This window comes from Electrona antarctica, assembly GCF_951216825.1.
Source record: "Electrona antarctica genome assembly, chromosome: 6".
Classification (NCBI taxonomy): Eukaryota; Metazoa; Chordata; class Actinopteri; order Myctophiformes; family Myctophidae; genus Electrona; species Electrona antarctica.
The window spans coordinates 46,223,318-46,233,488 of record NC_136811.1 but is presented as its reverse complement, the minus strand read 5'-3'; the positions used below and the strand labels follow the sequence as shown (position 1 = coordinate 46,233,488).

The 10,171-nt window shown below is 41.5% G+C and overlaps 1 protein-coding gene across 1 annotated transcript; it reads right to left on the bottom strand.

Moving 5' to 3' along the window:
* Nucleotides 1–298: 298 nt before the first annotated feature.
* trip13 (thyroid hormone receptor interactor 13) lies at nucleotides 299–10,142 on the bottom strand. The gene is made up of 14 exons (XM_079502728.1): nucleotides 9,995–10,142; nucleotides 9,401–9,488; nucleotides 9,078–9,228; nucleotides 7,518–7,644; nucleotides 6,613–6,668; nucleotides 6,435–6,525; nucleotides 6,230–6,302; nucleotides 6,075–6,138; nucleotides 5,892–5,978; nucleotides 4,335–4,441; nucleotides 3,680–3,833; nucleotides 2,655–2,767; nucleotides 1,154–1,223; nucleotides 299–971 (listed from the first exon to the last, which is right to left on the bottom strand). The coding sequence occupies exons 2-14, from the start codon at nucleotides 9,484–9,486 to the stop codon at nucleotides 882–884; spliced, it is 1,269 nt and encodes a 422-aa protein (XP_079358854.1). The 5' UTR covers nucleotides 9,487–9,488; nucleotides 9,995–10,142; the 3' UTR covers nucleotides 299–881.
* Nucleotides 10,143–10,171: the final 29 nt, after the last annotated feature.

Genomic DNA, 10,171 nt, shown 5'->3' with positions numbered 1-10,171 from the left:
TTGAGTAAGTCATTTGTTTTTGAGGCAGTTGACACTGACAGCTATCTTTGGTTTTGCTCCAAGTCGCCAACTGACCAACAAACTAATCATAAGCATAAAGATGTGATTGCATTTACCACTTTACTTGCCCTTATGATTCTGCTGCAGTGTAAATCCCCCTATGCTAGTTAGACCTTCAAAAGATTAAATATACTGGTACATCTGAGTAGAAACTTAGAAAGACAACTTGTACTCTACTTAGAAGAACCCAACTTATTAACTCTGCAAACTAAAATATGAAAAACGACATGCAAAGATACACAGCCCAAAGCAACCAATTTATTTACTCTCCTGGAAACTCCAGATAAAAAAATATACAGTTAAAGAGTAAATATATACAGTATATAGTAAACATTAAGGTTAATGGATTAATAGCATTGATAATAGCAGTCTCCTGACATGGGGTTTTAGAAGGTCATAGCACCATTGAATAGATCAACCAGTGGGCTATGCCTATGACCCAAATGCGAACCGTGCCATACTGTCAAGCGGTCATGCGATTAATGTGGATACAGAAAACGTGTAATATTTAATACTGAACATTGGATTGTGACTTCATGAACAAGGTCAAATGTGTGTGCTTCTGGAAACCGGTTGAAACAGCCGTTATACGTGACATTACCTGAATGAATTCTATTCCCTTAAATGCACGTACAGTATATTGAGTGATACCGATTGTGAGAACTGTAGTCACAGTGCAGCCAAGTGCATTATAATAGGATAATGAAGCTTTAGAAAAAAGATTGATAATGATGGCATTTTCCTGCACATCAGACCAACACAGATGTGGATCTACAAGACAAAAACCTCTTCCTTCTGGCCGGGTGTGGACCGGTCCCATACTATTTAACCAGATTAGCCTTCTCCTCTTTCTGCTTGTCCACTGCTTTATCCATAGCTTCCAGGAAGCTCTCGAGACTTACTGTTGGTGTCTACAAACAAACCAATGAAAATGGAATGAAATCGAGTTTTCTTTTATATATATTAATATTGTGGATGTTAAAATAAAGTGTATGTCTTAATGCTGTTGCACTTCCTGTAAATTGCTCTGGATAATATCACCTGCCAAACCTTTCTTTGTAAAACATACAGTACAATGGGACCAAAAGCTCACCTTTAGAAACAGTGCGTGGGCCAGAAACGGGAGCTTCCTCAGTGCTCTTCCACTCAAGCCTTTACTTTTTCTGGGGAGAAAATCAAATAAAACCAGGTTAAAGTGTTGACGTTGAAGATTATTCTTTTGTAAATGTCTATGCTGTGACTAGTACACAGAAAACTCATCTTTTCAGCACCTTAGATTAGACACAGGACCAGGGTAAATATACATACACTTATACCGTATATCTATACAGTATATATATAACCATATTATCAGATTGGGAATAGCTCACCTACAAACATATACAAGACCTTTTAAAAACAATTTGAATACAATTGAGTCGCTTTTAAAGCCTTTTTTCTTTTTAAATAAATAAGAATTTAAGACATAGATACAGGATAGAAATCGCTATTGTTGCCCTCCCATTTAAGACGGGAAACCTTTTTGGGCGTTCTTGTTGCTATACACAGTATACTGTATAGCAGAATTCACTTTTTTATTTTTATTATTAGGTCAGGATTTTGAAGGTGTTTTTAGAATCTGCCTCGCGTTAGTCCGACCGATTACTAACACTACCATAACCACAACAATAACCATAACCTCAGTCTTCATCATTTTCTGACCGAGGTCGAGATCATGGATTTCACAATGCCATGCCAGACTTTCCGGTCCTTCATTGCCATCCCCAGTTCCTGCTTACTGATGCATGTGTCCCTAGCGATGACATCAGGGAACGACAGTTTACTACCTCTGGTCTGCTTTGAGGCAGGATTCCAGAGAAGAAGGGAAGATATAACCTCATTGTCAGCTCTGTAGCAGTGGCCGGCAAACTGTGTTCTTCCGGACTAGTGAAGAACCACAGGGAAGGTTGCCATATATTAGATTAGTCGATGGGTGGCTCTTCCAAGACCGATTTTGCGCTCTCATTAGAAGGCGGGTGTAAGTGCCATCCAACCGTTTCTCTAATTTCTTTGAAAGTGTCCATGTCTCAGAGCCATAGAGTAGAATCGGCTCAATGGTCATCCTAAATATTTTTTACTTTGAACATCTTACTAAGCTGGGATGACCAGATCTTATGCATGTCATTGCAGGCTGACCAGGTCATACCCTTCCTAGTTTGAAAGTCCTTTTTGGAAGAAGATATATATGAACCCAAATACTTGTTAACCTGTTTCAGAGGAGTGTTGTTAAGTGTTTTTATAATGTGGTTATTGTTGGATTTGCATATATTTACGTATTCAGTTTTCGTCTCGTTGAGATAAAGACAAACACAGTTGGAGGCCTGCTCAAGAGACTGAAGGCGAGCCTGAGCGTACTCCAATGATTGACTGATAAGCGCGATGTCATCAGCGAAGTCAGTGTCGGTTAGGTATTTAGCAGGATGATGAGTCTTAACTGGTAACCTCAGTCTTAACCGCCCACGTAGGTCGGACTAACGGGAGGTTGGACTTATTTATGGGCAGGGCACTAGGCCCCAGTCCTAAATGGGTGATGATTGGAGGCTTGGAGTACTCACATTGCGAGGTTTCTAAGAGCCAGACTGTGTTCTGACACATGGCTCTCTGCAAAGCCCATGGTCTCCAGCTCAAACAAGGTAAACAGCTGCTGCCGCGGGTAGATGATCAGGCACTGTATACAAACAAATTAAGTAAGTGCACATCTGGGTCAACTGGAACGGATTAAAGACAATGATTTTAGCCCATTAAGGAACCCGAAGGTTCTATGAAGATTCTACAAATGCTTTCTAAAATCACTAGTTCTCACACACTTCTTTCAAAAATGTTCAAACATAGTGGTTTTAATGGGTTACGGCAAGCTTCTTTGCCCCCAAAGTGCCTAGTTTGGATAATACTAGTACGAACTACTAACATATAGTTCTTACAAGATAACGTGCTGTAGTGCTGCATTTCTTTCAAAATAATTTGACTGATTTCGATGTCACAATCAAAATGAGGTTTCATTGGTGGAGGCAGGGACAGCCAGGATAACAATCCAACAATCCAGGATAACATTCAACATGTCAACAGACAATTACAGAACAAACATTATTGGCAGTGGTGGAAAGTAACTAAGTACAACTTAAGTACTGTACTTCTTCAAATGTTTAGTTATTTGTGCTTTACTTGAACATTTCCAATTCCCAGTACTTTTACTACTACTCCACTATATCTCAGAGGCAAATACTGTACTTTTACTCCACTACATTTATCTGAAAACTTGAGTTACTAGTTACTTTGTAGATTTTGATTATTATTACAAAACATACATTACCCACTTCAGCCCTATATACATTTCTGCCATTTGAAAATAGCAGGTGCACAATGCGTCACGATGCGACGCATTGTGGATCTGCTCATTTCAAAATAATTTTTACAACTTGAAATAAGACATGCTCTGCATAATGAGTACTTTGCAAAATGTAGATTTAGATTGCAAGTACACTTTTACTTGAGTATTTCTACATCATAGTATTGATACTTTTAATTAAGTAAAACATTTGAGTATGTTTCCAACCACACTGGTTATTGGGTGTGTGCTCACCCTCATCAGCTCCTCCAGGCAGGAGAGGTAGATGTTATAGATGCCCTTCTCAGACGGCGGGCCGATGTACTGTTTTATGTCAGCTCTGTCCACAAACGCCAGGTCAATCTTGTCCGTCACATTGGACGTGGTCAGGATCACCACATTTGAATGCCTAACAGCAGCATAGAAAATGTAATAATGAAAGTATGAAACATAAAGAAAGTGGTATGTGGTGCGAATTAAGTCTACTGAGTCAAGTGTTTAATGATTTATACAAAACAATAAGAGTGATCTTATGAACAGTAAACTGGCTGCCAGTTTCTTAACAACACTTGAGATTTGTGTTGTCATTATTGAGCGTGCAATCAGCTCACTTTTCATGTTTGTTTTCTTTATCGAGACAGATTGCAGAAAAGCTATGAGAGAGAAAGGCAGGGGAGGCACGGGAGAAGAGGCATGCAGAGTTATGCGTTTACATAAATGAGCAGCTTAACCAGCTGGAAAACAACAGTAATGACAGAAATGTTTACACCATTTATATCCCATTAGGAGGATAGGCATGCGTTGAAAAGACAGGAGGGACCACATGTAAAGTTGTGGCTCATTAACTGGTTGAGTCACATGACGGTGCCTGAAGAGAGAACTTTTACTTATAGGCTATACAAGTTCTGACCGTTTGATCTGGTCGAGCTGTGTGAGAACAGAGTTGACCACTCGGATGGCGTCGGAAGGCTCCGTACCGGCCTGGCTGGCACTCCTCGCCGCAGTCAGACTCTCCACCTAACCAGCGTACAAAACAATGGAGTGCTTTCACTCATGCGCAGCTTACATTAACCACATGAACTCTAGTGTTCCTATTCTGGGCTGAACATTCAGCGAGAATAGCAGATCCACAACCTCACAACCAGTTGCGACACGTTACTTGTGAGCATGTAGATTGACTATTTTCGGCAAAGAGATTTGTTGTACAGTTAAAAAACAAGTATAGAGCCCTAGGTGACCCCAGTCAACAAAGTATATTGGTTGAATGTTTTAAGTATGTAAAAACAATAGTCTGCTATGATTAACATGTCGTTTAAAACTCACTTTTTCAGACCTCCAGTTCTAGGCAACACAGAATGGGGGGACTTTTTTATTATTTCCACACTACAACTCTAAGGTATATTAATGACATAGTAAAATGTTGAAAATGAGTGGTATTCTCCTTTAAGTCCCAGTGTGACCAGGAACAAGGAAATCACGTGGTCGCAAAATGTCTAGAATGCTCATATCATTGCACTAAATGCAGGATTTACAAGCTCTCTCGTTATCAACTGTCCAGGGTGCGATGGTAGTGAAGATGAATATTCTGTGACTACTTAAATGATGAGTAAAAATGGAAAATAGCTGTAGGGCAATTTTGGTTAAATATTGTTGGCAGTGAATTAGTTACATGGTTTTCCCATGTAAAATGTAAAACAATATAATTTGAAAATGGCCTGGGAACCCTTTCTCACTCATTAAGAAATTCTGGGTCTATGAATATCCAAATACGCTGCGCAAATAAAAGTGATTTCGGCAAGTGGCTCATATTGAACTATGACTATAGATTGTGCGATCAGTGACATCACACCTTCAGTAAAATAAAGTGAAAAGGATTCTTTGGTGGCAACTTCTGCATATATAACAATCTGTGTAAGTCAGTGGTCCCGGACCCTTATAGATCTTTAACTCTTGAGTGTAAAATGAAACCATAAAATGCAATCATTTATATGTATACGCTCAAGAGTTAAATTGCATTACTTCATTTACAAGTCTACACAATTAGAGAATGTAGAAGAATTGTTATTTTGATCAACGTTTGCCTTCAAGTCATAGAACAACTAAGCTTGATGATTTTTATGAATGGTGCTATATCTGTAATAAGAAGAAAATAAATAATTATAACTATTTCCTCCGGCAGGGAAATTCAATTTTGAGCTTCATCCAGCTGACTACTGCCCAGGGAGGAGGGGTTAAGTGTCTTGCTCAGGTACACCTCAACACATTGTTGGGGCTGGGAATTGAACTTGGGACCTTCTACTGCTACCCAGGTGGGCTCTGTCTGCCCATCCAGCTATAGCTGCCGTTACAACTGTAATAACTCCAGTTGCAACTTGCATACAGTAGACTAGCAAAAGTACACTCGAAGGTTTTTCTGAATGTCAGTTGTCTTGGAGTCTGGACAAGAATAACACTTTGCCAATTTTACCTCGTCAATCAGCACAAACACAAGGGCTTCCTGGTCGTCTATCAGTTGTTGGATCTGCTGGAACATTTTGGTGACAAGTTTACCGCTCTGTAACAAAGACACAGTTTAATGATTAAATACCTGCTCCAACATGAACACAATCAATTGACGTGGAGGAAAAAGAAGGCTATAGTTGTATAGTACCTCTGAGAACCACTTGGAGAAGAGACTGTGACTGTTGATCTCCACAAACTGCCCATAGGAGTAGCTAGGGGAGGAAAGGAGAACATGGTGAAATGAAAGGAGTTGGGGTGCAGTTACAACAGGAAGTGGGTTCTGCTGAATGAGGGATCTCTTACCGAGATGATAGCCTGATTGACAGCTTCTGGGCAAGGGCTTTGCACAAAGACGTTTTACCTGTGCCTGGGGGGCCTGGATGTGGGCGCAGACAAACAGCTTTAATTACACTGGTTTTCATTATTATTAATATACGTGTCATATTCACATGCCATGCTTACAATGAAGTCATCAGTCAAAAGAACATTCCTGTTCAGAGTTAATTACCATGAAGCAGAACTACGCGGTTCCACGAAATCAACGTGCTGTCTACATTTTTGTCTGAGAAGAAAATTGTCGTTGAGACATAATCTAGGAGCTAAAGAAAAACATTTTCCAAGTTAGGCATTTGAAGTTAAAAGGAATAATTGTCATTTCACCTTCACCTCATCAAAACAATTTTTACCTGTGTTTTGATGCCATCCTCATATACCAGACTCTCCCAAATGCCATGAAATTCAGCTGTTAAAAACAAAAAAAAAGAAACACGTGGTCATTCCATTATTGTGACTTAAAGGAGTAGGTTCACCAAAATAATTATGCATTTCCTATCAAGTACACACTCCATGAATCCTTGAATTTGTGGAGATTTTTTTGTTTTGTCGCATTCCTGAGCCAATAATTTGATTACCGGCGGAAAGATGCTAATGTCTCCGGAGACTCCGCTGGTCAAGGCTTCATGGCGTGTGTAATTGATAGAAAATGCATAATTATCATTTTTGGGGTGAACTACTCCTTTAGTGTAATTGAACCTGTGTAGCTGGTTAAACAGGTTTTGTACAGTACATCACTTTGTCAGAAGGGTGGGTGTAATAGAGGCTCTGATAGTCTCAATCTGGTCTGGGAATTACAGCCGAGAGTTCGCACCTTATATAGTAAAGGGCAGAAATGCGATCTCTTGAAGGCGTGTGGGTTCAATAGTAATCAATGGGTGAGTAAAGTCACAAACTATCGATCCAAGCTTAATTCTGCCTGTAACCTGCCTAGGCTGTATATTTATAATATCATGATGTCACTTCTGACGTCACGGTTGTGATGTCAGAGCGACACCTCGTTCCTTCGTAACAGTGGGCTAATAATATACTGTAGATATTACATGTACTGTAGTAACGTAACTAATCACATTTGATAACAAGTAATACCTGAACTAACATTACCTTTTTAAATACAATTTGAAGAACTTGCACAACACTGGAAATGTGACATCAACTTCTGTAATTTGACCTAAACTACTGTAGTGTCACACCTGCTGCTTGAACTGAATAAAAACCGGCGTAAACCATGATACATAATTTAAAACCCATATCTCACCAGCTGGCAGGAGCCAGTGATTGGCTGCCGAGAGGTCCTCGTCAGCCTGAAGGTTAAGCTGATTGGGGCCATCCTCGTTCAGTGTAAAGATATGAATACAGAGAGTGGATCTCTTCAGATCAATAGGCTAAATAGAGGACAAGATAGTCATGAATATTAGGTAGGGCACTGCACTCACATTTTGTTGCTGTTGAGCAGAAACCTCATTATATCTCCATATTTCAGCGTTTTATGTTTTTCCGTAAATGAAGGCTCTACTGTGTCGCACTAAAGTAGTGAAAATAGCCGATATATTGTCCAGGCCGGGCTAGCGGTCCGGGCACCTAGACTCCCAATGCAGCCGCCTGACAGCACATTGCAGGTTCAAGTCCCAATCCTGATGAACTTTGATGTATGTCACTCTCCGTCTCTCTCCTCGTTCCCTGTCTGTCTCCACTTACTCTATAAATAAAATCACACCAGTGTGAAGTGAGTGGTGCAACTCCGTGTGGGGGTCCCCCCCAGTTCCAGACCCACAAGAACGCGGCCAGGGTGCCGGCCTGGTTCCGGTGAGCCGCACCGCGTCCGAAACGGTTGAGAAATGACAGAGTTACCATGTGGGGGCCCACGGAACATCCAGACCACCAGGAACGTGCCCAGGGGACTGGCCCGGTTCCGGTGAGCCGCCCGCATCCGAAACGGTCGAGAAATGACAGAGTTACCGTGTGGGGTCCCTGGGGGTCCCTGGGGGTCCCTGGAACATCCAGACCCCCAGAAATGCGGCCAGGCCGTTTCTGGCGAGCCGCCCCGCGTCCGAAATGGTCGAGAAATGACAGTTACCATGTGGGGGTCCCCAGAACATCCAGACCACCAGGAACGTGCCCAGGGGGCTGGCCCAGATCCGGCGAGCTGCTCCGCGTCCGAAACGGTCGAGAAATTGTATAGTTACCGTGTGGGGGTCCCCGGGGGGGTCCCTGGAACATCCAGACCCACAGGAATGCGGGCGGCCAGGGGGCTGGCCCGGTTCCGGCAAGCCGCCCCACGTCCAAAACGGTCGAGAAATGACAGAGTTACCAACCAAGCTATTTCCGTGCTTGGACGGACAGACAGACAGACAGACAGACAGACAGACAGACAGACAGACAGACAGACAGACCCAGGGACACACATAGCTGTGTAATGGAGTGATTGCACCACTCAAAAATGGTTTTGGATATAAAAGGTTTCCACCCGACAGCAACGATTTGCTGGTAATAGGCTGGAAGAATGGGATGACTGACAAATGACAGGAATTATTTGAGCAGTTTCATAATTCAGTCCCCAAAGGGCATCACTTTTCCATCAATATTTTCTTGTTAGAAGAATTGAATTGCACTCGACTAGTCGACTTAGCACAGTTCGATTAACTGAGCACCTCTGTTGATGTTGTCCAAAAAGACTGTACTATAATCTTGCTGTTGATTGTAAAACCCATACAAAAAAGGTGAAATCAGCCTTATTTCCTTTAGGAATATGACCAAAGTGAACTACTAATTTGCAAACATATTTGTCATTACATTAAAACGAACAGGCTCATCTTACCCTCTTGTCTACATCACCTATGGACACAGATTGAACATGCTTCTTCAGGAAATCATCATCAAACTCAGTCCATTTATGATTTCCAAAAACTGTGCTGTGGCGGTTCAGTAGAGCCAGAACGTTCATCTTCACCTCAGACCGTTGGGCGGTGCTGACAGGTGTAATAAAATGAGACAGAATCAATGTGTAAAATAGTACCGTGTTATAATTTAATACAAATCTGAGTGAGTGAGTGAGTGCTATGTGTATCTGCTATATTTCCGAGGACTTACATAACATCACATAACAATGAGCCATGTTGATTAAATGAGTCCGTTACTCACCTGTATGATTTAACATGGACTTCCACATGGATGCTGACATCACCAGAATGCGGCTTGTGGCCAACCTCCATGCTGTCAGAATCCATCCCTGGACAACAAGGAAAAGTCATTCAAAGTTAAGACCTCTAGTGTTTATGCTGTTGAGAGAGGAGATCCGGGGAGCAGCAGGGCAGGGAGACCCTAGCCTTGCGTAGCCAGCCTTCATCTGCCTAAGCGGGGCATATTGCCCGAGTAACGACCATACACAACGATGAACTTAGAGGTTAAAAACAATTCGAGGATAATACAATAAAGTAAAGTCAATTTTCTTACCAATTGTGGTATTCTAATCTACAGGCTATTACACAAAGCAGTATGAATCAAATGTACAGTACAATTTAAAATAGACAACAACGAAAACACAAAAGAACACACAAGCAAAGACGAAGAGATGAAATGAGATAGTTTCAAATGTGATTTGTTGTCATTACGTGCTATTAGTTAGTGTAGCTAACCCATCCGACCGCGACGCTACTAACGCTAGCTGCTCCCAAAGGTTACAATTACATTAATGTCATCACTATTATCTCTAGTAACTTTAAAAGTCAGACCAACCTAGGGTTGAATAAGGTTCATATAACCGTATGATTGAACGATGTCGATGTTATTGATGTGTATTGACGTTCACACTGTCGGTCAATCGAATTCAGCGCGCTGTTCATTCAACCCGGAACAAGTTCATTCTAGAATCTGGTCCAGTGTTGCCAGATTTTGCAACAGAAACAAGCTGTC

Bases quoted from the DNA above. Each gene is read 5' to 3' on its own strand.
- trip13 (XM_079502728.1), bottom strand. From the start codon at position 9,486: ATGGATTCTGACAGCATGGAGGTTGGCCACAAGCCGCATTCTGGTGAT. The intron at 6,526-6,612 runs GTAAAAATTGTT...GTTTTTCTTTAG, and splicing joins AGGATGGCATCAAAACACAG to CTCCTAGATTATGTCTCAAC. The intron at 4,442-5,891 runs GTAAAATTGGCA...TACGCTGGTTAG, and splicing joins TGTTTGTGCTGATTGACGAG to GTGGAGAGTCTGACTGCGGC.